The 26,659-nt window shown below is 45.9% G+C and overlaps 1 protein-coding gene across 2 annotated transcripts in view; it reads right to left on the bottom strand.

Annotated features, from left to right (window-relative positions):
• The window catches only part of EFTUD2 (elongation factor Tu GTP binding domain containing 2), a 51,139-nt gene that overhangs the window by 10,224 nt on the left and 14,256 nt on the right, over positions 1–26,659 (bottom strand). The window contains exons 4-16 of one of the 2 annotated variants that reach the window (XM_055257704.2): positions 24,649–24,727; positions 23,030–23,105; positions 22,473–22,508; positions 21,077–21,112; positions 19,937–20,027; positions 18,970–19,052; positions 15,354–15,520; positions 11,500–11,624; positions 7,673–7,736; positions 7,192–7,282; positions 4,298–4,433; positions 3,023–3,150; positions 2,083–2,276 (exon numbers count right to left, since the gene is read on the bottom strand). In XM_055257704.2, coding sequence (XP_055113679.1) covers positions 2,083–2,276; positions 3,023–3,150; positions 4,298–4,433; positions 7,192–7,282; positions 7,673–7,736; positions 11,500–11,624; positions 15,354–15,520; positions 18,970–19,052; positions 19,937–20,027; positions 21,077–21,112; positions 22,473–22,508; positions 23,030–23,105; positions 24,649–24,727 — 1,306 coding nt within the window. Of the gene's footprint in view, positions 1–2,082; positions 2,277–3,022; positions 3,151–4,297; positions 4,434–7,191; positions 7,283–7,672; positions 7,737–11,499; positions 11,625–15,353; positions 15,521–18,969; positions 19,053–19,936; positions 20,028–21,076; positions 21,113–22,472; positions 22,539–23,029; positions 23,106–24,648; positions 24,728–26,659 lie in introns of both variants that reach the window. The other variant, XM_055257703.2, reaches the window with a different exon arrangement.

The following is a 26,659-nucleotide window of genomic DNA, read 5'->3' on the forward strand; positions in this document are numbered from 1 at the left end:
CGATCCTCCTGCCTCAGCCTTCCAAAGTGCTAGGATTACAGGTGTGAGCCACCACATCCGGCCTATTCCACAAAAATTTACTGAGTACTTGCTGCATGCCAAGAGCATGCACACACACACACACACACACACACAACCTTGTCCTGTACCCCCCACCACTGCCCCCTCCTGCACAAGTCTTGTTTTACCACACACACACACACACACACACACACACACACACACACGTCTTGTTCTGCCTTCACATGACAGCCATAGGCTGGGCTTGCTCCTGACACAGGTTCCTGGAAGCAGCAGATCACGAACACCTGATGGATGTGAATGTATAAAAACATATACATTCTAGCAGGGTAGAGATACAGTAAACAATCATTATCCACACACGTATGTGGTTACAAACTGATGGGCATTATGAAAGAAAAGTACAAGGTATTTCTGTGAGGACATAACAGGAAAATCTTATTCCAATTGCAGGCTCATGGTAAAAAGCTGCCCAAGGTGTCGACTGTAAGGGGCTAGCAAAAGCATCACAGAAGGCCGGGCGTGGTGGCTCACGCCTATAATCCCAGTGCTTTGGGAGGCTGAGGCAGGTGGGTGGATCACCTGAGGTCAACATGGTGAAACCTATCTCTACTAAAAATACAAAAAATTAGCCGGATGTGGTGGTGCACACCTATAACCCTGGCTGCTCAGGAGGCTGAGGCAGGAGAATTGCTTGAACCCGGGAGGCAGAGGTTGCAGTGAGCCATGATCGCGCCATTGCCTCCAGCCTGGATGAGAGAGAGAGAGAAAAAAAGAAAAAAAAAAAAAAAAAGGCTGGGAGCGGTGGCTCACGCCTGTAATCCCAGCACTTTGGGAGGCTGAGGCAGGTGGATCACGAGATCAGGAGATCGAGACCATCCTGGCTAATACGGTGAAACCCATCTCTACTAAACATACAAAAAAATTAGCTGGGCATGGTGGCGGGTGCCTGTAGTCCTAGCTACTTGGGAGGCTGAGGCAGCAGAATGACGTGAACCCAGGAGGTGGAGCATGCAGTAAGCCGAGATCACAGGCACAGCACTCCAGCTTGGGCGACAGAGTGAGACTCCATCTCAAAAAAAAAAAGCATCACAGAAAATTTCAACTTTCCCAGCTCTTCAATATTCTGCCTTTTGGCATTTAGGGTGGATTTGACAAAAGGGGCCACCATTGAGGCAGAGTAGCCACCTTAGGGAACATGAATGCCTTGGTTTAACTTGTCAACTGGGAAACCAAACTCATAAACTGACAAGTAGCCCAGAGGCCCAAGCTAAGTTTGACTCTGCAGATTGGGATGCTACAAGGCATCCAGTGAAGACTTCTCTCTTGGTCAAAGAGTAGACAGTGGAGTTGGAGAACAATTTCTTTTGGGAAGAAACACAAAGATTATGACTTAAGGAACACAGGAGAGGAAATGAAAAGAGGATTAAGATGAGTAACAATGGAAATCCTGCTACAAAAGTTCATACAAGCTTCATGCTTTCCAAAGGGCTTTAAGATGGCATGTGATGGCTCACACCTGTAATCCAACACTTTTGAGAGGCTGAGGTGGGAGGATCACTTGAGCCCAGGAGTTGGAGACCAGTCTGGGCAATATAGTGAGACACTGCCTCTACAAAAAATTTAAAAATTAGCCAGACATGGTGGTGTATGCTTGTAGTTCCAGCTACTCAGAAGGCTGAGGTGGAAGGACTGCTTGAGCCCAACAGGCGGAGGTTGCAGTGAGCTGACATTGTGCCACTGTACTCTGGCCTAGGAGACAGAGTGAGACCCTGTCTCAAAACAAACAAACAAATAGAGCTAAAAAAAAAAGTTCACACGAGCCAACCAAAGTGCAATGGCAAAGCTTCTGGCACTATTCCAACAGTAGCTACCTTTGGCCCCAGCAAACCTGGGACAGGAAGAACTAGAAGTCAATAGCCCTGCGGAGGGGGAGTCACTTTATCCCCTCTTGCACAGAGCCTTGCAACTACTTCCAAGGAGGATCACTCCTTCCAGCTCCATGGGGGCAGCCCCTGGATAGACACCAAGGCATACCCCTGGGGCTCTGGCTGGCAGTACCTGGCCACAGAAATCCAAAGGCGGCCCACGGTGCATATCTGGGAGTCTTCCTCATCCTCCAGGGTGTAGTTCTCCCCCAGTACCTTCACAGGCTGCCCAGCATGAATGGTGCCACTCAGCACCCGGCCAAAGGCGTGAAACTGGACTCCATCATCTGTGCTGTACATCTTAGTAGTGTGGCACATCAGGGGGCCCTGGAAGAGGGGACAGGATGCAGCTTCAACCACATCTATGCTCCGGGGAAGTACTACTCCCCGCCATCTTCCTTGACAGCAAGGACATGAGCTCTATGAGGAGCTAGAGAAAGATGAGGCAGTCTCATCTCCAAACTATGTTCTACCCCATCCCTCTAAGGAGGATGAATAGGAGACATGGCAGAGCAAAAAATATTCTCCTCTTTTTTTTGGGGGGAGGAGAAGGGCATTGAGGAAGAGACACAGATTTAAGATGGCAGACCGGCACTACTGACAAGATTACTTACTGTCCCAAATTTCCTCTTAAGATGTAAGTCAATTCCAACTGGCTGTGTATTTATGATAAGAAACTAGACGGCCTAAGAAATGGCTGGGAAAGATGTTTTTAAAAGCCAGGACTGACAAGATTAGCTACCATTTGTTGAATCTTTAGTATCTGCCAGGCAACATGCTGAACACAACCGTAACACTTCCTTAATCTTATTTAAATCTCATAACAACCGCTCACATTTTATTATGCTGGTGTTATAGACCAAGGCCTTGAGGCTCAGGAAATGTGAGTAATGTTCCCAAGGTCATAGCACTAGCGGTTGCAACATCAGGCTCTGCATTCAGGCCTGACTGTGCTCATGGGGATGGGGAAGCAAGGGTGGGAAAGTGGGCATTACTCCTGTGACCAGAAGTCAGTATCCCCACACAGGAAGGGGAAAAAAAAATCAGAGAACCGGGGAGCCATGTGCCCTTACATCAGGGTCACAGTCACTCATAGCCTCGCCGAGGTCGGAGTCCACACCGCCGGTGTAGGTGTGCTCAATCTTGGGCTTGGCGCCCACCTTTGGAGACGGGATATGCTGCACACACATGTCCACAAAGCCTGTGGATGGAGAAGAGAAAGCCATTACTACATGCCTTCCCAGTGAGCATGAGCAGGAGTTACTGAACCATTCACAATGGTCAGAAAGCTCAAAGTGCGGGGACTGATTGTTAGCTCTAAAAGCTCTGGCACTATAGATAGTGATAGCCTGCTTCCTGGGAATGTGCTGCTAAAAGATTTGGAGTCACCCCGATGCCAGAAAAGAGCAAGAAGCAGGTATGAGCGGTACAGGTTCCTTGGAACTCAGCTGACAAAAAGTTTAAAGTACATCGGTCTATGAACTTTTATTGGCTATACGCATTTACGTGGAACGAAATAAGCACCCCATCTAACATCTACTTAAAACAATTCCTGACCTGACTCCCACTCAGAAACACTGCATGCATCTCTATTCAATAAGTTACCCCGTTTTCCGAACACATTAATAAACCACACAAGAGGGAGCTCCCATGAGCACATTGGGATAGGCCTGTCTGCCTTCAATGGTATCTGGTGTGTCAGACTGATGGGCAGACCAAAATAAGCTATTAAAACTACGTACCTTGGGGGCCCAGACACCTAATTCCCACCAGACTTAGAATCAGAGACTGCTGAGAAGACCCTCAGCCATCACCCTTTCCACTTCCCTGATTTTACAGATAACAAATCAGAGTCATGAAGAATTAGGTGGCTGGCCCAGGGTCATCTCATGGAATGGACAGGGCAGGATCGAGACAGACTCAGGTGGTTTTTTTCAACCAGTCCAGCGTCTTTCTGCTGTATCACGTGCCTTCTGTGTAACTAACCAAGTCTCCCAAGTCCTAGCCTAGCGCTTTTTGCACTATTTCACACCACCCAAGCATCCACCTTCCCGGCTGCCCCCTGGAAAATATACCAGAACCACAGAGCCTGACTCCCCATCTCATTTACTTGAACACTCCTCCTGGCAGGAAAATGTAATTCCTTTTGGTTCCCAAGATAGAATGTGTGCCATAATCCACTAAGGAAAGCAGCTAGAAAAAACACCAGTGTTTTGTATCTCAATCTGTGGTTTGTTGAAAAGATCCTCAGATTTCTGACCTCCATCGCTGGGTGAGGAAAAATTGCTGTGATACCTGTGGCAGGGCACAAGGATGACAGAGTTAAGGGGCCACGAGGACGTTATTACCTGTGAACTCGCCAAAGAACTTTTTGCAGACCAGCCTGAGCAAGGGGCGGATGTTCAGCTTCAGCTCCTCCTTCGTCAGGTGGATGCCAAGCTCGTCTAGGGTCCGTGGGAGGCTGGTGTCCACGTCACCTACAACCTGTGAGGGTGTAAGACACCACGTCAGCTGTAGTGAGAGCCTGAGCATAGTGCTAGAGACAAGGGAAGTCCAAAGACATATCTGAAAAACTCCTTCACAAGGCTCTCTTCTATGGAGACAACGCTCTTGGCAAGGACAAAAGTTTGGTTTCAGCGGCATCTCTGCTACCTACCCTTCAAACCATAGGCAAAGCCAACTTGGTTACATCCCCATCCCAGCCTATAAACCAAGCACTCAGATTGATTGCTCCCAGTACTGCCCCCTGGTGTCTGAAAAGCAGCATCTCAGCCCACTCAGAAACTCCGTCACCTATTAAATAGAAGTCTATTTACAGACTTCTCACATTTAGAGGATCATTGTGCACTGGAAGGAACCAAAAAAGGTCACCTCGCTGTGGATCCTGTCAGGGCAGGGCCAAGCTAAATCACCCTCAGCAGACTCAAGGTCTCTACTGAGGCAGGCTCTATAAATTTTTTTTATTAATCCATTCCAGTCTGACATAAGGTATTAAGTATTTTTCAGCACTAATAAATTTTAATCGCTATTTTATCTTGTTGCTAGGTTGTGCTGTTTTGTCCACTGGAATGGCCACACACATTTTGTGTGTGTGTGTGTGTCCACTGTGCTTATTAAATACCTGCATATTGTATTACTGTCTTGGGAGAAGGGTCTGTATGAAAATTCCTATAATTTTTACTCTTTTAGTCCTATCTTTTAGGGAGTACAAATTCATATAAATGTCACGTTATATTCCTTTTTTTAGGGACAGGGTCTCACTCTGTCACCCAGCCTGGAGTGCAGTGGTGTGATCATGGCTCACTGCATCCTCCTGGGCTCAAGTGATCCTCCTGCCTCAGCCTCCCCAAGTAGTTGTGACCACAGGCACACACGACTACAACAGCTAATTCTATTTTGTGTGGGGATATAGGGTTTAGCCATGTTGTCCAAGCTGGTCTTGAACTCCTGATCTCAAGCGATCAGCCCACTGGGACCTCCCAAAGTGCTGGAATTACAGGCATGAGCCACCACATCCGGCCATGTTATATTCTTTGCTTCTCAGCATTTCACATGCTTAATTAAATCCTTACCATTTCCTGACAAATGATTTCAATCTGACAAGCATCACATATTGTGCAAACAGTTATGAAAGCAAAGTTCATACGAACATGCTTTGTTTTGTTTTTTTCTCAGACAGGGTCTCACTCCATCACTCAGGCTGGAATGCAGTGGTGTGATCATGGATCACTGCAGCTTTGACCACCAGGGTTCAAGCAATCCTCTGGCCTCAGCCTCCTGAGTAGCTGGGACCACAAGTGCACACCACCACTCCCAGTTGATTTTTTTTTTTTTTTTTTGAGACAGAGTCTTGCTCTGTCACCCAAGCTGGAGTGCAGTGGCACAATCTCAGCTCACTGCAGCTTCTGCCTCAAGAGTAGCTGGGATTGCAGGCATGAGCCACCATGCCTGGCTAATTTCTGTATTTTTAGTAGAAATGGGGTCTTGCCACGTTGCTCAGGCTGGTCCTGAACTCCTGGACTCAAGTGATCCTCCCGCCTTGGCCTCCCAAAGTGTCTGGATTACAGGCCTGAGCCACTGTGCCCAGCTCAGACATACTTTTAGTGGTTGCAAAGCGGTTCATTTTATGGGATGTACCATCACTCATTTAATCAGATTAATGAGCATAACTGACAAACATTTAACTTATTTCCAGTTTTTTCCCTTTTCCCGCTGTTACAAACAATGCTATAAGCTGAGGTGGTGGGCTCCTGCCTGTAATCCCAGCACTTTGGGAGGCCAAGGCAGGAGGATCACTTGAGGCTAGAAGTTTGAGACCAGCTTGGGGATAATGGGAAGACCCTGTCTCTACAAAAAATTTTTAAAAAGTCAGCCAGGCATGGTAGCTTGCACCTGCAGTCCCAGCTTCTCAGGAGGCTGAGGTGGGAGGATTGCTCAAACCTAGGAGTTTGAAGCTGCAGTGAGCTATGACCATGCTATTATTGCACTCCCACCTGGGCTACAGAGTGGGACCCTATCTCTAAAAAACAAAAACAACCAACCAAAAATGCTATAATAAACACTTTGATTTGTATGAATAACCAGGAGGACTTTCACAATTATATCTGTAAGTTAAATTTCCATAACTGAAACGATTAGTTCTAAGTGTCACATTCCTCTCAACAGTCAAGATCTGTTCATAAACCTGCTCCAGGAGAAGCCTTTTCTTTCATACCTTCTCCCTTTCCTTTGATTTTTTTTTTTGTTTTTTTTGGAGACAGAGTCTCGCTGTGTCGCCCAGGCTGGAGTGCAGTGGCGCGATCTCAGCTCACTGCAACCTCCGCCTCCCGAGTTCAAGCAATTCTCTTGCCTCAGCCTCCCGAGTAGCTGGGATTACAGGCACCCACCACCATGCCCAGCTAATTTTTTGTATTTTGGTGGAGACGGGGTTTCATTGTGTTGCCCAGGCTGGTCTCGAGCTCCTGAGCTCAGGCAATCTGCCCACCTCGGACTCCCAAAGTGCTAGGATTACAGGCATGAGCCACCGTGCCCGAGCCCCTTTCCTTTGATTTTAATAACATTGAGAGTAGTGTAGTGTTCTGGATCCAGAAGATTACTTCTGGAACAATTAGTGACCAACAACCACCCTTATACTTAACATAAAACTGAGCAGGTTTAGGGACAGAGGGACGTGTGAGTTCACCAGCTCTTCCACACTGTGCTTGTAAGAGCAGATCTGCCCAGTGTGACCTGACACACTCACCTGGGCGAGGATCTTATAAAGGGGCTCCAAGATAAACTCCACGAAACTTCTCTGGGAGCTGCTAGTTGGGGCCTTTTTGGTGAACTTTCGCCTAAAAGGAAAAATAAGTTCTGAGTGACCCGGAGGAAAAGGCACCATCACTGATCCCAAGAGGCATCGTCTAAGTGCTGAATCTGAACAACAGCCCAGGGGAGGAATGTGTGTGTGACTGTAAAGTTTCCAGAGACAGATTCCTGGAAGGATACATGGTTATGACCCTCCTGGATGCCTGAGCTGGGCTGTAAAGACTTCAGGAGAAATAGCTTCTCACCAGATCAGAGCTTAGGAAGCCAACCCATTTAGGGGAGGAAAGACGGTAGTTCACATTAAAAAAAAAAAAAAAGTAGGTATTTAATCTTTGAGCTCAGAGAATTTCACTATCTGTTCTCACTTACTGGGTAAATGATCACCCCTCTGGAAAGTCACGTCCCACTCTACTTACGTCTTAGGGTTGAAGTAGATGTCACCCCAGAGTCTTTTAGCAAATTCTTGGTAATTAATGTCACCTATGGGAGAAGCCACACGATTATAATCTACCTAGCAAAGTGTTGTTCAAAATTCTGTTTGAGGTGCCACAGGTGGTTCATAGCTGAGAACTTCTAGCACTTTCCTTTCCGGAGTCCAGGCATTTCCTTCTAACCAGACAGGAAAACGGGGACACTGAGGCACGAAGAAGGACAAGACTGGCCTAAAGTTGACAAGGCTGTGCTGGAGCCAAAATGAGAACCCAAACCTCTCCATCTCCACCAAGCACTAGGATTGAACTATGGACAAGAGCATGGGTTACATGTTTTCCTTTGATGGAACAGGGTCACCTACTGTGTGGCATCCTCTATCTGCATCTAAACCCTGTCCCTTCTGGAAGGGAAATTTAATGGTTCTTTCACCCTTTCCTGATGTAGACAAGCTCGGCTCTGCTGCCAGTGTGGGCCACCTTCCAACTGCAGCGTCACCATAAGGTTCTGGCTAGCCCTAGGCCTCAGGTAAGCACTTACTCAGCCCTCTCGAGAGAAAACACCAAAGCCAACCTTTGGCTCATCTTTTACCAATTAATATTTTTAGGTTGACTATAACTGCTAATCCTGGTCAGACTATACCAAACAACTATGGCTTTTAAAAGTCAAGACTTGAGTAACATTCAATTAGATAACTGATATCACCAACTACCTCCTGGATATTTCTACCCAGATGTCAGACTGTCCCCTCTCACCTTGTATGGGATAAAGGGAATGTATCCGCTTTTTCCGAAAGTCACATTCCCCTTCAGACTTCTCTGTCTCCATCAGTATGGTTACCACCAAAATTTCATCTAAACTCGAAATCTTTTTCTTCCCTACTCTGTTAATTACCAAATTCTCCCCTTCTTTCCCACATTGTTAGTTACTGAAACTTTCCTTCCTCTGAACCACTGAATGTTTATGCCCTCTGTTAGTGCACTTACCATGTAGCATAATCACTGAACTTTTTTTCTTTGAGACAGGGTCTTGCTTTGTCATCCACACTGGAGTGCAGTGGGACAACCTTGGCTCCCTGCAGCCTCAACCTCACTGGCTCATGCAATCCCCCCACCTCTGCCTCCCGAGTAGCTGGGACTACAGGTGTGCGCCATCACGGCCAGCTAATTTTTAAAATTTTTTGTAGAGACAAGGTCTTACCATGTTGCCTAGGCTGGTTGTGAACTCCTGGCCTCAAGTGATCCTCTACTTTGGCCTCCCAAAGTGCTGGGATTACCGGCATGAGCCACTGGACCTAGCCTGAACTTGAACTCTTCTCCTTGGTTAAACATTCCACTGTTACCTGAACAGGCCATGACTAACACCACCTGCCTCTGTGCCTCTTTCTCCAGCCCTGCAAGTCTGGAATTCTTGGCTTTCTACTCTCTATTTGCCCAAGCCCCATCTCCTTCCCTCGGCTTTACCTGACTCCAAGCCATTGAGGCTGACCCCCACCCCACCCCTAAATTCTCTCAGCTGTATCTGCCTACAGCAGATACTTGGCACTCAGCTCACACTATCACTTCACATTGCCATTCATCACTCTGTGGGATTCTGTCCATCCACTGGATGAAGTTTCTAGAAGTCCGAAGTTGTTCATGATGCCTTATTGTATTATATTCCTAGCGAAAGCACATGGTGTCAGTTTTGGTAGTAAGGTGTAAATGGATTCTAGTTCCAACTCTATTAATAAGTTCTGTGACCATAGGCATAGTTTCCCCCCATGTAAAATGAAGAGGAAGGACTCAATGAATATGGCTTTCCATGATAATGCTGCTGCAGCCCAGCCCATAGCTAGCTCTGGCATAAATGAACAGTGGGTTCAAAGGATGAGCAACAATCTCGCCCGAGGCTGAGGATCATTTTCAATCAAAATTGGAATCATCTCTGCATTATAATTACAAAAGCGTTTTGGATTTTGCTTCACATGCTCATACAATGGACATTTAGAAACACATAAACTTCTACTGGAACCCTGTTCAGTTTAATTTCATTTATTGTTCAGCTACCCATTTTTAAAAAAGAGCCATCTAGAAATAACTGATATATACATCTAATAACAAGAAAATGGTCAATGGCCCAATGCTGTGTGAAAAACACAGATTACATATGTATACAGTTGACCCTTAAATAACATGGTTTGAATGTCTCGGGTCCAATTATACATGGACTTTTCTCCCGCCTCTGCCACCTGAGACACCAAGACCAATGCCTTCTCTTCCCTAGCCTGCTCAATGTGAACATGACGAAGATGAAGACCTTTACGATGATCCACTCCCACTTAATGAACAGTAAATGTGTTTTTTCTCATAATTTTCTTTGTAACATCTTCTTTTTTCCAGCTTACTTTATTATGAGAATATAGTATATAGGCCGGGCATGGTGGCTCATGCCTGTAATCCCAGCACTTTGGGAGGCCGAGGTGGGCGGATCATGAGGTCAGGAGTTCGAGACCAGCCTGACCAACATGGTGAAACCCCGTCTCTACTAAAAATACAAAAATTAGCTGGGCATGGTGGCATGCACCTGTAATCCCAGCTACTCAGGAGGCTGAGGCAGGAGAATCGTTTGAACCCGGGAGGCGGAGGTTGCAGTGAGCCGAGATCGCGCCATTGCACTCCAGCCTAGGCAACAGAGTGAGACTCTGTCTCAAAAAAAAAAAAAAAAAAAAGACCTAAATTTTTCTTTGCTTGGTTTTTAAGACACGGTCTTGCTCTGTTGCCCGGGCTGGAGTGCAATGGTACAATCATGGCTCACTGTAGCCTCAACCTCCTGGGCTCAAGTGATCCTCCCGAGTTGGGACTACAGGCCAGTGCCACCATGCCCAACTAATTTTTTGTATTTTTTTGTAGAGATGGGGTTTCGCCATGTTGCCCAGGCTGGTCTTAAACTACTGGGCTCAAGTGATCTGCCTGCCTCAGCTTCCCAAAGTCCTGGGATTACAGGCGTGAGCCACTGCACCTGGTCAAAAAAGACAGAACTTTAATCCCCCATTTTTTTTCACAAGAGCAAAGGGCTCCATGCTAAGAGTGCGGCAGGACAACTGACTGGCAAGAATAGAAATGCTGATGCTCCACCGCCTACTGGTCATGAGACCTCTCATGGAGCCTGTCTGCTTGACTCTAAAAACGGGGTAACAGTGACTTCCCTCTAAGGAATTGTAACATTGAACACAGAAAAGACTCTCAGTGCACAATTCCTATTGGAATCTGAGGTAACTGGGGAAGTGCAAAGATGAAGAGCCAGGGAGTCTCTCACAGTGGGAATCTGGTCTCAACGATCTGGTGTTGAGGCTCCAGGAACCCATGATATCACGCGGCTGGGCATGTTAGCAGAGGCCTGTAGATGCTGGCTGCAAGGTCACCATGAGTTCTCAATTAGACCCATGAAATTGATGTCTGCCTCCATACGGCTGGCTAGAAGCACTAACAGTGAGGGAGATGCCACCTGTGAGAAGGTCTGAAAGTGCCTGTGGGCATGGATGATTCCTGTTTTACAAAACCTGTCTCACTCTAGGAGAGACTTTTATTCCTAAAATGACCTCCTTCTTATCCCATGTCCTCCTATTCACTTTTATTTTTCTAATATTTAGAAACCACTTAGCCTGAAGAAAGGGTCTCAAGGCCAGAACGACCCCCAAATGTGATAATAACAGGTGATAAAATGTTCCCCCAGCAGGGTGCTCTGATACGAAGCCAATTTCTGAGCCACTCAGCAGGAAAGGCACACAGAACTCAGGGGAAGCTGGTGAGACAGACTGCCAGCCAGCGCTTACCAAAGGTGTCGGCGTAGATCTTGGCAAAGGAGCCCAGCGTGAAGCAGATGCTGTACTGGGAGCTGGAGAAGCAGACGTTACCCAGGAGTGGGGAAAGGATCAGGTTCTCATCAGTGGAATACATGCTGAAACAGAGACAGTGGTGAGCACAGTGCCAGGCTGCAGCATCCCGGACGCACTGCCAAGGGGAAGGGCAGGAACTCAGTATCACAGCCACTCTCCAGCCCTCGGAAGGGACTTGTGCAAGACACTCAGTTTTGCCAACAGCCTGGTCCAAGAAAGTGACATGATGGAGCTGTTCCCTAATTCCCAATAACAAGTTGATTTCCCAGAGCTGGGAACATTCTGCACAATCTTGGAAAAGTTAACTGCACCAGACAGACAAGGGGAAACCTAGAGGACAGAGACAAAAACCTCAGAACACAGGAAACGAATCTAATGTGATAAGATAGAAATACAGAAATACATTTGAGGAAAAACCTCGATTTCACAAATACAAGCAGACATAAATATCATTTAAAAAAGAGAAAAGAAAGGAAATGAAGAAAAGCAACTCTGCTCTTTACCCTCACTGCCATACTCTTTGTTCTTTTGTGTTTGGCTTTTACAGTGTTAAAACTTTCAATCTTAAAAGCCATGCAGAAACCACGAGCATCTGAGTTCACTAACATTTATAAGAGAACCAGTTGTACAAGGGGATCAAATCCACAACCCTAGACTTATTGGCACATTATCTTATGGAATTTCCCAATATAGAAATAAAGGTATGGCTTATAAAGAACAGTCCCCTACCCCATTGCACTCTACCCCCAAGTTATGCTCCCTAGAGGCAATTGCTTTCAACACTTTTAAAGCTGCTTTTAGAGTATTTACCTTCAGGTTTCTAAGTAATTTGTTTATGTTGCTTTTTCTTGCTTAGAGGTTCTTTTGTTTTTGAGACAGGGTCTTGCCTTGTTGCCCAGGCTGGAGCACAGTGGTACAATCACCATTCACTGTAGCCTCGATCTCTCAAGCTCACACAATCCTCCCTCCTCAGCATCCCAAGTAGCTGGGACTGCAGGCATGAACCACCAAGCCTGGCTAATTTTTGTAGAGATGAGATACAAAAGCCATGTTGCCGAGGCTTGAACCCTGAAATCCTGGGCTCAAGCAATCTCCTGCTTGGCCTCCCAAAGTGCTGGGATTCTAGGTATAAGCCACTGTGCCTGGCCTCTTGTTTAGAGGTTTGAAACATGACCTCTTGACTTCCTATTTTAGTAAGTCAGGTTAAGTTCAGCCCTATCCCACCTCCTACTTTTTTTTTTTTTTTTTTTAAAGACGGAATCTTGCTCTGTTGCCCAGGCTGGAGTGCAGTGGCGCAATCTCGGCTCACTGCAAGCTCCGTCTCCCGGGTTCACGCCATTCTCCTGCCTCAGCCTCCTCAGTAGCTGGGATTACAGGCGCCCGCCACCATGCCCGGCTAATTTTTTTTGTATTTTTTAGTAGAGATGGGGTTTCACCGTGTTAGCCAGGATGGTCCCGATCTCCTGACTTCGTGATCCGCCTGCCTCGGCCTCCCAAAGTGCTGAGATTACAGGCGTGAGCCACCGCGCCCAGCCTTTTTTTGTTTGTTTAAGAGACAGGATCTCACTCTGTCACCCACATTGGAGTACAACAGCACAATCATAGCTCACTATAACCCTGAACTCCTTGGCTCAAGTGATCCTCTTGCCTCTGCCTCCTGAGTAGCTAAGACTACAAACACATGCCAGCACGCCAAGCTAATTTTAAAATTATTTTTTGTAGACACAGAGTCTAGCTATGTTGCCCAGGCTGGCCTTGAACTCCTAGCCTCAAGGGATCCTCCTGCCTTGACCTCTCAAAGTGCTGGGATTACAGGCATAAGCTATCACGCTTGGGCTTTTTATTAAAATATATTTGTCATTTCATCCTTTGGACTCATGATGTCACACTGGGCTCTAGTCATTCTCAGTCCTTGCAGAGATGGGGTGAAGACACTCCTTTTGAAAAATAGTGCTACACACTGGGAAGGCTCCTGAAGGTAACCGTCTCTAGCCACACAAGTTCCATCCCCAATCCTCAAATGGAGAGGCATTCTTTCAGTTGGAGAGGCATTCTTTCAGTAGGATGGCCCCCCCACAGGCCGATTTGAGGGGCTGCAGGAAGTCATCTAGCACATCTTTCAGCCTGTAGTAAGACTGTCTTTAAGATATATTTAACCTCTGTTTCAGAGACCCTTTGATATTATATTCTAAGGTATCATAACCATCACTCATATGTAGTAATGCAAGCCCTAAATCCATCTTGTTGAGAAGCAGGTATATCCACAGAAACACAGCAAACAATTCTTAATTTATTTAGACTGTGTTAATTATAAGATAATAGCAGCTAACATTATTCAGCACATCAGCTGCTACATTGCAAGCACTGTGCTGTGTTCCATCACATATCTATTTAATTTCTTATAACATCCCTTGTAAGTTATTATGTTAACTTATACTATAAATGCCTAATAATATTTGCCATTATTGCTATTAGGCAAATATTATTCCTTTTTTACCAAAGCAGAAAATGAATTTAAGTAATCTGCCCAACTTTACATGGTTGGTACGTGGTGAAGATGAGGCTGATTCTAGAGCCCAGGCTGGGTGCAGTGGCTCAAATCTGTAATGCTAGCACTTTGGAAGGCCAAGGTGGAAGAACCGTTTGAGGCCAGTTTAAGACCAGCCTGGGCGGCCGGGCGCGGTGGCTCACGCTTGTAATCCCAGCACTTTGGGAGGCCGAGGCGGGCGGATCACGAGGTCAGGAGATCGAGACCACGGTGAAACCCTGTCTCTACTAAATGTACAAAAAAAAAATAAGCCGGGCGTGGTGGCGGGCGCCTGTAGTCCCAGCTACTCGGAGAGGCTGAGGCAGGAGAATGGCGTGAACCCGGGAGGCGGAGCTTGCAGTGAGCCGAGACTGCACCACTGCACTCCAGCCTGGGCGACAGAGCAAGACTCCGTCTCAAAAAAAAAAAAAAAAAAAAAAAAAAAAAAAAAAAAAAGACCAGCCTGGGCAACATAGCAAGACTCCATCTCTACAAAAAATAAATAAATAAATAAATAAAATAAAAAAAAAATAAAAAAATAAAAACTGGCCAGGGGTGGTGGTTCACGCCTGTAATCCCAAGCACTTTGGGAGGCCAAGGTGGGCGGATCACGAGCTCAGAAGATCGAGACCACCCTGGCTAACACAGTGAAACCCTGTCTCTACTAAAAATACAAAAAATTAGCCGGGCGTGGTGGTGGGTGCCTGTAGTCCCAGCTACTTGGGAGGCTGAAGCAGGAGAATGGCATGAACCCAGGAGGCGGAGCTTGCAGTGAGCCGAGATCATGCCACTGCACTCCAGCCTGGGTGACAGAGCGAGACTCCGTCTCAAAAAAAATAAATAAATTAATTAAAAAAATATATAGCCAGGTATGGTGGCACATGCCTGTGGTCCCAGCTATCAGGAGACTGATGTGGGAGGATTGCTTGAGCCCAGAAGTTCAAGGCTGCAGTGAGCTGTGATTGTAACACTGCACTCTAGCTTGGGTAACAGACAGCCTATCTCTAAAAAGAGAAGAAATGAAATACAGCCCAAGAATTGATCATAATAGTAAAATGAAGATGTGTTAAGCATCACGAGTGGTTAAGACACAGAGGTAATAGTATGGAGTCAACCCCTGCAGAGTCCCAGGACGTGCCTCTAGTTTTGCCCAACAAACTCATCAACACATACTTAGAAATAAATCAGACTTGTTCCCAGAGGTATTCAGGGTTAAAACCCAGAGTCTCCGAGGACAGGAAATCCACTCCCAGGGGTTTTCTACCTTATTAATCCATTGACCTCATCCACAATGTGGCGCAGCTTGTAATACGCATCAGTTGGAGGCAGCTTCAGCTCCAGGATCAGCCGGTCAATCTTGTTGATGCACACAGTGACCGCCAGCCTCTCCTGCACCGCATGCTTGATCAGCCGCTCTGTGTTCAGCATCACCTGAGAAAAACAAGGCTCAGAAGGTGGTAAGAAGAACAAGGAGGGCAGAAAGTTCAAAGCAGAACCAAAGAAGGCACTATTTCAAACCATGAAGCCTGGGGAGAAAAAAAGACCTGGCAAAATATTACTGGGTGGAAGCAGAGAGCATCCTGCCCGAAGATAGACACAAGAACTTTAAGAGGGCACCTTGCAGGATTGAGAAATGAATAAACCCACGAACAATGATGTTGGGAGCCAGGTTTCTCAGTGCTAGAGAAGGAATTAAGAAGGCTGGGAAGAGCCGGTGGTGCTGAAATGGAATTGGGGGTATTAGGATTAATGCATGATTTTTAATATATGTGTGTAGAAACAGTTATAGATATGTGCGAGTGTACATAACCTAGCTGTGCTCAGTGAGAGGGCCTAGAAGCAATGTACCCCAGTAGCAATGAGCACATCCAAACCTTTGTTTCTAAATACTAATCCCCACTGGCTGGGCACGGTGGCTCATGCCTGTAATCCCAGCACTTTGGGAGGCCGAGGCGGGCGGATCACGAGGTCAGGAGATCGAGACCATCCTGGCTAACACGGTGAAACCCCGTTTCGACTAAAAATACAAAAAAATTAGCAGGGCGTGGTGGCGGGCGTCTGTAGTCCCAGCTACTTGGGAGGCTGAGGCAGGAGAATGGCGTGAACCTGGGAGGCGGAGCTTGCAGTGAGCCAAGATCACGCCACTGCACTCCAGCCTGGGCGACAGAACGAGACTCCATCTCAAAAAAAAAAAAAAAAAAAAAAAAAAAAAAAAAATACTAGCCCCCACTATAAGCCAGAGCTTCTAGGCTAGGTGCAGTCACTCACATCTGTAATCCCAGCATTTTGGGAGGCCAAGGCAGGAGGATTGCTTGAAGCCAGAAGTTCAAGACCATCCCGGGCAACAGAGAGAGACTTCATCTCTCAAAAAAATATTTAAAAATAAGCTGGGCATGGTGGCACATATCTGTAGTCCCAGCTATTTGGGAGGCTGAAGTGGGAGAATCACTTGAGCCCAGGAGCTCGAGGCTGCTGTGAGGTATAATTGTACCATTGCACTCCAGCCTGGGCCAGAGGGCAAGATGCCATCTCTTTGAAGGAAAAAAAAAAGGCAGAGCTCCTTGAAGAAATGGCTGAGTCCAGGACTGGGACAAGGAAAGATACGTCTAGAACATCTTTTTGTGCTTGAAAGTAAGGAAGTGCTCAAAAAACGATGAGATGTGAAAAGGATGATGGAATCAGCCTGAAGGAGCTCTCAGTAGCCACATCTGGGATGACAGCACTAGAGCATCGGAATGCATAAGGACAGTAACAGATTACAATTCACTGAATAAAATGCAAACCCAAACATCCATAGTGATAATAAGCAAATGGGGGAGAAACAAAAGCACTTCTTTACAACATAATTCCAACCAATAGGCCAGGTGCGGTGGCTCGTGCCTGTAATCCCAGCACTTTGGGAGGCCGAGGCAGGTGGACTGCTTGAGGTCAGGAGTTCAAGACCAGCCTGACCGACATGGTGAAACCCCATTTCTACAAAAAATACAAAAATTAGCCAGGTGTGGTGGCAGGCGCCTATAGTCCCAGCTGCCTGGGAGGCTGAGGCAGGAGAATCACCTGAACCTGGGAGGCAGAGGTTGCAGTGAGCCAAGATTGCGCCTCTGCACTCCAGCCTGGGTGAAAGAGCGAGACTCCATCTCAAAAAACAAAACAAAACAACAACAACAAAACAACAATGGCCGGAAGCGGTGGCTCACGCCTGTATCTCCACACTTTGGGAGGCCAAGGTGGGCAGATCACCTGAGGTCAGCAGTTCGAGACCAGCCTGGCCAACATGGTGAAACCCTGTCTCTACTAAAAATACAAAAATTAGCCAGGTGTGGTGGCATGCACCTGTAATCTCAGCTACTTGGGAGGCTGAGATAGGAGAATCGTTTGAACTCAAAAGGTAGAGGTTGCAGTAAACCGAGATCGCACCACTTCACTCCAGCCTGGGCAACAGAGCAAGACTCCATCTCAAAACCAAAACAAAACAGAAGGAATAAGAAGAGTTAGAAGACTCATTATTTGCAACTATTGTAGGAATAAGCCAAGAATCATCAATGGATGACAAAACTAGTAGATAAAGTTTGATAAGGAGAAGAATAACCAGATTCTAATAACCAGAGCCTAATCACGAAGAAGTATTAGACAAACCCAAATTGAAAGACATCCTACAAAATAAGTGCCCTGTACTTTTCAAAAGTGTCAATGTCATAAAAGACCAAGAGAGGCTAAAGAACAGCTTCAATTCAGAGAGACTTGAAAATCATGAAAACTAAATGCTATGCATCACTCTGGATTAGGGGAAAAAATTCTATAATGGAAACTGTTGGTATGATTAGTAAAACTGAATAAGGTCTGTAGAAAAAGATCTGTACAACAGGACTGTATCAATGTCAAATTTTCTGATTTTGGCAACTGTACTGTGGTTATGTAGGTGAATGTCCTTATTCTTAGAAAATACATTCTGAAATATTTTACTTTCAAACGGTTCAAGGGGAAAATATACACACCTGTCTCTCTGTGTGTGTCTGAATGTGTACAGAGACAGAATTACGAAGTAAACGAGGGTGGGTTCTTTGAACAATTCTTGCAACTTTTCAGTTTGCTGTTATTCCAAAATGAAGTCAGTTTAAAAAAAGACAATTCTGGCTCCCTCTGCTGGCTGTCTCACCAATGATAACACGAATAAGGTTAGCCAAAGTGTTCCATTTCTCAATTGAGGAATACAGAAGACACCCTGGTCTTTTAACTCCAACCTCTTGGAAAAATGCAACTAATATGAAAAATCCACTTGCAAGAACATACACTCCTCCCTTCCTTTTATTTACATTTGTCATTTTATCTTTGTGTTTTCTGAATAGCAATGAGTCTTATCATTTTGAGCTTCACTGAGCAGGCAGCAAGGGCACCCACATTGATAATTTTTTTTTCTTCTTGTTTTGAGAGAATGTCTCACTCTAGCACCCAGGCTGGAGTGAAGTGGCGCAATCTCGGCTCACTGCAACCTCCAACTCCCAGGCTCAAGTGATTCTCCTGCTTCAGCCTAATGAGTAGCTGGGATTACAGGCATGGGTCACCACACCTGGCTAATTTTTGTATTTTTGGTAGAGACAGGGTTTCGCCATGTTGGCCAGGCTGGTCTCGAACTCCTCACCTCAGGTGATCCACCCACCTCAGCCTCCCAAAGTGCTGGGATTACAGGTGCGAGCCACCACACCTGGTGAGAATTAATTTTGAACTTCATTTGCTGCTTTAATTTTAGAGCAAATTTGAGCCTTAATCCCAGAGAGTTTCAAGTTCTCTGGCTCCCAGCTCACTCAGTGCTCTGGGTATTGTTGGGGAGTGGGGGCAAACATAACAGGTGGATGAGATTCTGGGAGCTGAGTCTGACTCACCCCCTCAGCAGCATCAATGAAAAGGACCACTCCATCTGAGATGCGCAAGCCAGCTGTGACCTCATCAGAGAAATTCACATGTCCTGAAAAGCAAATGCTAAGTAAGTCATCAGTTGGTGAAGGATAAAGCACAATTAACTGGTAGGGTGAACTGAGGGGGCACTTCAAAGCTGTGAACCTCCGAATATCCCCTTTCCCTGGTAAAAATATCCCCCATTAGAGTCATATCCTTGCATTAAGCTTTTCTACGAGAGGCTCCCTACATAAAAAGAGGGAAGTACCCAGGAGGGCATGAGTCCACACACACACACCAGCTTAGCCTAATCAGCAGTAAGCAGAGTTCTGTGGGACGCAAGACAATCTGGAGGCAGGAGAAAGGGCAAAGGACGGCCTGGGGCACAGTGTGCTGTTCGAGGAAGGCAGTTCCTGGCGAGGTGCTATGGGGGCAGGGGGCTGAGAGATATCAGGACACTGGGCATCAGATGGTGCCAAGAAGGCAAATCAGCCAAAACCTAAAACCTTCCAGTTTTTAAAAACTCTGCCCCAGTTCGTCCTTTCCATAGGAGGAAGAGTCAGCCAAGGTGCGCTGCTCCCAAGGTCATCAGTATGTTTGCCAGTCTCCTTCAAAAGACTGAGAATACTCAAGGCCAGGGACTGGCTGTGACTCACCTTTAGCTCCCCAGCAGATAGCATGGGGCTTGACAGGCTGAAATGAATAAATGAATACAATTCCCTAACATTTTTAAATATTCGAAAGAGTAAAGACATGAATAGGAGGCCTGGAGTATGATGCTTGCTAAATTAACAAGTCAGAAACAAAGGAGAGGGTCAAAATGGAAAATGGGTTCAATGAAGGTGAGGGAATATAAAAACAAAGATGCACTGCTCTGCTCTGCTCTGGAAAGTGAGAGGACACACGCAAAACCAAGACAAAGTTCTAATAATCAAAAGCCGAAGGATGTCCTACCTGGAGTGTCCATGATATTGAACAGATAAGATTTTCCTTTGGTGTCTGGCAAGACCACTGTCACAGGAGTGCTTTTGATGCCTACACCTCTCTGAAAGGAACAAAGAGTGGTCAAGACCTCTTCCTATGCAAGAGAGGTTCATTTTGTTTTTGGGGCTCCCCAATTGCTAGTAAATTACACTGATGCCTCTCCTTACAGTGGGTGATTTTTATCTAGGCCTCTAGCCAGCATGACCTTGAAGATAAAATATCTTGTTGTTAGACAGCATTTTTGGGGGGCTTGCTTCAAATATGAAAAGATGAAAATGAATTACTGCAAACAAAACAGTATTAAGCCTTATCAGAGAATCCAGGGTCCTAGAATCTCATCCTCTTTATACATTTAGAAACAAAAACAATAGCTGAGCACCTTGGAAGTAAAAAGAAACAATCTGGGGTATTTTAGTTTTTTTTTTAAAAAAAAGAAATATAAAAGCTATGACAGGAATAAACATTTTTTTAAAACTCTAGTCAAACAAATATATAAATACATTATAAAATAATAACGGCTAACATTAATTGCCTATCTATCTTTACCAATTCCAAGTGCCTTTAGTTAACCATACTTATTTATACTTAAAACTTCCATTAGGAAAAAGGGACAGAAATAAGAGGGGGGAAAGAGAAGGGGTCAGAGAGTAGAGAGAAAGATCCGGATGGAAAGACAAAAAGAGAAACACAAAGATATAGGAACCCATTTTCAAAGAGAAGCTACTCCTAGAAAGAGGTCATCATATGGATGGAGTCATCCTGCGGATTTTAAAGGATGATGTCATTTTAAAAAAATCACGTTGAGCTTCTGCATAACTTATAGCACAAATGCAGACATCGCCTCTTAGTATTTCCCCTATATTAGGCCAAATTTAATCTAGTCAAGAACAGGAGGGTTCCCCTCCTAACCTACAGCTTGCCTACCCAGTTCTTTTTCAAGTTATAACCCTGGAGTAACTGGGGGAAGAAGGAGATGGGATGTGAGAAGTGGAGAGAGAGGAGTAGGGTATGAACTAAAATGCTATCATAAAGGCTCTTCTACATTCCCTACAAAACTATTACTGGTGGGTCTGGTGTAGGCGACAATCAGATTCCCCAAGGCATGCTTACCTCTTGCTCTGTGAAGAGGATGTCAGTATAGCACAGCTGAAAAAAAATTAACTGTTGTTACCACCTGAGTTCAGACTCCTCTCCCACAAACGAACCATCAATCACTTTCCCTCACCACCTCCCAGCTCAAGGGTTTCTTTGAGATTAAAGAGAGAGAGAGAGCAGGGTGTCCCCACAACAATTCCAGACAATGAGACCAGTGCCCTCCCAGCTGGAAATGCTCCTGGGTGTGTGGAGGGATTTTTTTATTTTTACTTTTTTGGAGACAGAGTTTCGCTCTTGTTGCCCAGGCTGGAGTGCAATGGCGCAATCTCGGCTCACTGCAAACTCCTTTGCCTCCGGGGTTCAAGAGATTCTCCTGCCTCAGCAGGGATTGCACACATGTGCCACCATGCTCAGCTAATTTTGTATTTTCAGTAGACACAGGGTTTCACCATGTTGGTCAGACTGGTCTCGAACTCCTGACCTCATGTGATCCCCCCCGGCTCAGCCTCCCGAAGTGCTGGGATTACAGGTGTGAGCCACCACACCTGGCTGGGTTTTTCCTTTTGGTTTTGACTTTGTCTTTTTTTTGAGACGGAGTCTCACTCGGTTGCCCAGGCTAGAGTGTGGTGGCATAATCTTGGCTCACTGCAACCTCCGCCTCCCAGGTTCAAGCGATTCTCCTGCCTCAGCCCCTCGAGTAGCTGGGAATACAGGTTCACACCACCGTGCCCACCCAGCTACATTTTGCATTTTTAGTAGAGACAGAGTTTCGCCATGTTGGCCAGGCTGGTCTCAAACTCCTGACCTCAAGTGATCCTCCTGTCCTGGCCTCCCAAAGTACTGGGATTATAGGCATGAGCCACTGCTCTTTTTGAGTTGGGGGAGGTCACTAAAGACCAGGTATAGCTGAGAGCTAATTTATATCAAATGCACAGAATTCTTAGTGTGGTAAAGGGAGGCACATGTCAACCTTAATGCCAGAGTGTTAAAACAATCAATCTGGCAGGGTTTGAACATTTATTGCACTGAGACTTGCAGACACAGTTGGCCTCGTTCACAGGCATTTAAATTTACCATGAAAACCAGGTATAATTGTACCATATTTATAGAGCAGGCTATTAATACTATGACAGGAAAGAATAGACTATAAAAGTCAGGATATATCATAACAGAGGAGGGATCCCAAGTGCAAAATGGATCATCCAAAAATACTGCAGCTCAATATTCTCTATGCTCCTGAGAAAGTTGAAATTATTTTCTTACAGCCTATTAATAGAGATCACAATTATAAAGCTGCACTTTGGAGGCGTCATTATTTATAGAGAACAGGAAGGGTGAAGGAAGGAGGAGAGAGACATCTCTATTTGTTCTGAATGGTTCATCCTAAACCCTCAACAGAAGTTCTACTTACATCTTGGTCATAGCGCTTTCTGATTTCCGGGTGAGTCTGCTCAATTAAACAATCTACAAAACATGTCTAAAAGGGAAGAAACAGTTAACATCTGCCAACCACAGAGGAAAATTTACTGTGCCCTTCCCCCAGCTCCCAATACACCACATAATTTAGGGATAAGGAGAGAAAAAGGAGAGCAAGGAGGGTTATGGGACAGCAAAGAATTAACACTGAAGCCACAAGATTCTTTTCAAATAAAAGATGAAGTCTTTCTTAGACAGGCATCCCTCAGGAAATGAAAACTTATAAAAATCAGAGTAAGGCTCAGTTTCCCATCTTCTGTCCAGATGTAGACACAAGGCTCAGGCATGCAAGTGGCTTAGGAACAGGCTCCATCTGCTGCTTGGGAAAAGCCAGAATTTCACAGTATGACTTCGTTAACAGGCATTCTGCACCCCTAGTCAGGAGGTTGAGCCTTGTGACCTCAAACCTCAACCGCTGTGACTCTAAGGGCTAAAACATGAGCAGGCACAAAAGAGAAATCCTGTTCCAAGTAGCTGAAAGTTCTGTCTTACCTTGCCATGGTGCAGATGTCCACAAAGGGTCACATTTCTGATGAGCTCTGAGTTATCCATCAGATCTGCCAAGAAACTGAAAGGACAAAGGAAAAGAGAAAAGAGACATTGGCAAACATTTCCAAATGAGGAGTGGTGTAAAGGTGTTTCAGGTATTTTTGGCCAGGAACAACTTTCATACCAACTGGAGAGTGCTCAGGCAGATGTGAATGTCTATACTTACATAGCTCGGGCTTTGGGAATGCAAGACACTTATCCAAGAGGTAACACAATCTGTGAATGGACTATCACGGGGATTTCAATAGTAAACCAGCAAGACTAAAAAAGGAAGAAGCAGCTGGGTATGGTGGCTCACGCCTGTGATCCCAGCACTTTGGGAGGCCGAGGTGGGTGGATCACCTGAGGTCAGGAGTTCAAGACCAGCCTGGCCAACATGGTGAAACCCTGTCTCTACTAAAAATACAAAAATTAGGCCAGGAGCAGTGGCTCATGCCTGTAATCCCAACACTTTGGGAGGCTGAGGCCACCAAGACCAGCTAATTTTTGCATTTTCAGCAGAGACGGGGTTTCACCATGTTGGTCAGGCGGGTCTCGAACTCCTGACCTCAGGTGATCCACCTGCCCCGGCCTCCCAAAGTGCTGGGATTACAAGCATGAGCCACCACACCCAGCCAGGACTTCCAACATGGTGAAACCCTATCTCTACTAACAATACAAAAATTAGCTGAACGTGGTGGCACGCGCCTGTAATCCCAGCTACTCGGGAGGCTGAGGCAGGAGAATCACTTGAACCTGGAAGGTGGAAGTTGTAGAGAGCTGAGATCACGCCACTGTACTCCAGCCTGGGCAACAGAGTGAGACTCCACATCGGAAAAAAAAAAAAAAAGAGAGAGAGAGAGCACCTAAATGATCCTACACATATATCTACCTATCTACCTGCTTTTGCTCTCCTTTTCAAAATAAAGAGTTGAGGGCCGGGCATAGTAGCTCACGCCTGTAATCTCAGCACTTTGGGAAACTAAGGCAGGAGAATCATTTGAGCCCAGGAGTTTGAGATCAGCTTGGGCAACACAGTGAAACTGTACAAAAAACCCACAAAAATTAGCCAGGTGTGGTGGTGTGTTCCTGTAGTCCCAGCTGCTCAGGAGGCTGAGGCAGACACACCTGTTGAGCCTGGGAGGTCAAGGCTGCAATGAGCCGTGATTGTGCCACTGCACTCCAGCCTGAGCAACAAAACGAGACCTTGTCTCAAGACAACAACAACAAAAACAAAATAAAGAGCTAATATATTCCTAAAATACTCAGCAGTCTTACTGAGTCCAAACAGGCTCTGGTGGACCCAACAGTGATAACTGTAATACCCAGATCTGTCTTAAAGGCTGGCTTTTAACATCAAACTAAAGATCTGGAAGAGGAAACAGCTAACATTTGGATGAACACCAAGAGAAAAGTTAAGATTGAGCCCAAATATCCCAGCAGCCACACAAGCTGAAGGAGAATTTGAGAGCTATGTACGGCCACAATTTACTGGCTATTTCAGCCACAAGCCACCTCCTATCTCTACAAAAACATGAACCCACAGCATTCCTGCAGAGAAGCTGAGAAACCTTGTAACTTACTCCATCTCATACACTGTAACAGGTAATGTCTGCTCCATCAGAGTGAATTTCTTAGTTTTCACTGGCTTAATAATAGGTTCTAGAAGAAAAAAAAAAAAGGTAGTGATGTGTAGGTGGGCATAAAACATAAAAATACAGAGCACTATTCCATTAGATTGACGTTTCAGAATGTATGATGTATGACATCAATTTATTTTACTCCCAAGAATCACTCATATGTTGAGAAAGTTTTGGAAATGCTGTTTGGCATGAGACAGTGAAGGACCTTGAATTGTGGAAAGAGGAGTCTGGGCTTCATTTTGAGGGACAGTGGGAGGGAGGGAGAGGGAATGGATGTAGGTTGAGGTCAATGTCAGTTCAAGATCTTTCCTTGCATTTATAAGATGCAATTACTTTCCAAAAGATCAATGAAAACTTTTTTTTTAGGAGACAAGGTTTCACTGTTACCCAGGCTGAAGCGTACAAATGGCGCGATCAAGTGATCCTGCCGCCTCAGTCTCCCGAGTTGCTGGGAGGCATCCACCACCATGCCCAGCTAATTTTTGTACTTTTTTGTAGAAATGGGGTTTCACCATGTTGCCCAGGTTGGTCTCGAACTGCTGGGCTCAAGCGATCCTCCCGCTCTGGCCTCCCAAAGTACTGGGATTATAGGCATGAGCCACCACTTCCAGCCTATGAAAACTATTAAATGGACAATAAGGCTGGTTGCAGTGGCTCACGCCTGTAATCCCAGCTCTTTGGGAGAACAGGGCAGGCAGATCACTTGAGGTCAGGAGTTCAAGACCAGCCTGGCCAACATGGTGAAACCCTGTTTCTACTAAAAATACAAAAATTAGCCAGGCCTGGTGGCAGATGCCTATAATCCCAGCTACTAGGGAGGCTGAGGCAGGAGAATTGCTTGAACCAGGGAGGCGGAGGTTGCAGTGAGCCAAGATTGTGCCACCGCAATCTAGCACGGGCGACAGAGCAAGACTTCGTCTCAAAAAAAGAAAAAGAAATGAACAATACATATTATGAGAACTGGTTAAAAGGGTTGGAGTTATTTGGATGGAAAAACATATCAGGCCACAGGGTAAATAAACTTAACGACAGTCTTCATGCACTTAAACTGATATCAGGTAAATAAGAAATAACTCTTACTTGCTTAGAAACTAGTTAAGAGCTTTACTGAATATTAAAAGAGGATTAACTAAATCTTTTTTTTCCATTTTTTTATTAATTTTTTTTGGCACACAAAACAATAAACATTTTCTAAAAATACAAACAAACAAAAAGATGCATATCAAACACATTAGGAAGGTTGCACATGGGAAGATGGGGAATAGAAATGGGGGGTGGGGATTAAAGAAAATAAATGAGAGAGGGCCTTTGTATGGATCAATGATAATAACTCAATCCTCTATTTGACAAAGAAGAAGGAGAAGGAAGAGGAAGAAAAAGAAAGTGGGATAAAGGATCAGAAAGGGAGGAAAATAGAAAAAATTAGAGTATGACTCCAGGGTAGACCTGTTTTGTTGTTGCTGGGTTGGTTGGTTGGTTTGTCTGTTGTATTTTTCATATGTTTCGCCATGTTGGCCAGGCTGGTCTCGAACTCCTAGCCTCAAGTGATCAACCCGCCTCGGCCTCCTAGAGTGCTGGGATTATAGGCGTGAGCCACCACGTCCAGCCCCCACATTGCGTCTGGCCTCCGTGGTAGACCTCCCAGACGGGGTGGCCGGGCAGAGTAGCTCCCCACATCCCAGACGGGGCGGCCGGGCAGAGGCGCTCCTCACTTCCCAGACGGGGCAGCCGGGCAGAGGCGCTCCTCACTTCCCAGACGGGGCGGCCGGGCAGAGGCGCTCCTCACTTCCCAGACGGGGCGGCCGGGCAGAGGCACTCCTCACTTCCTAGGCAGGCGGCTGGGAGGCGGAGGCTGCTGGGAGGCGGAGGCTGCAGTGAGCCGAGACCACGCCACCGCACTCCAGCCCGGGCAACGCCGAGCACTGAGTGAGCGAGACTCCGTTTGCAGTCC

Source organism: Symphalangus syndactylus, chromosome 20 (genome assembly GCF_028878055.3).
Source record: "Symphalangus syndactylus isolate Jambi chromosome 20, NHGRI_mSymSyn1-v2.1_pri, whole genome shotgun sequence".
In the NCBI taxonomy this organism is placed as follows: Eukaryota; Metazoa; Chordata; class Mammalia; order Primates; family Hylobatidae; genus Symphalangus; species Symphalangus syndactylus.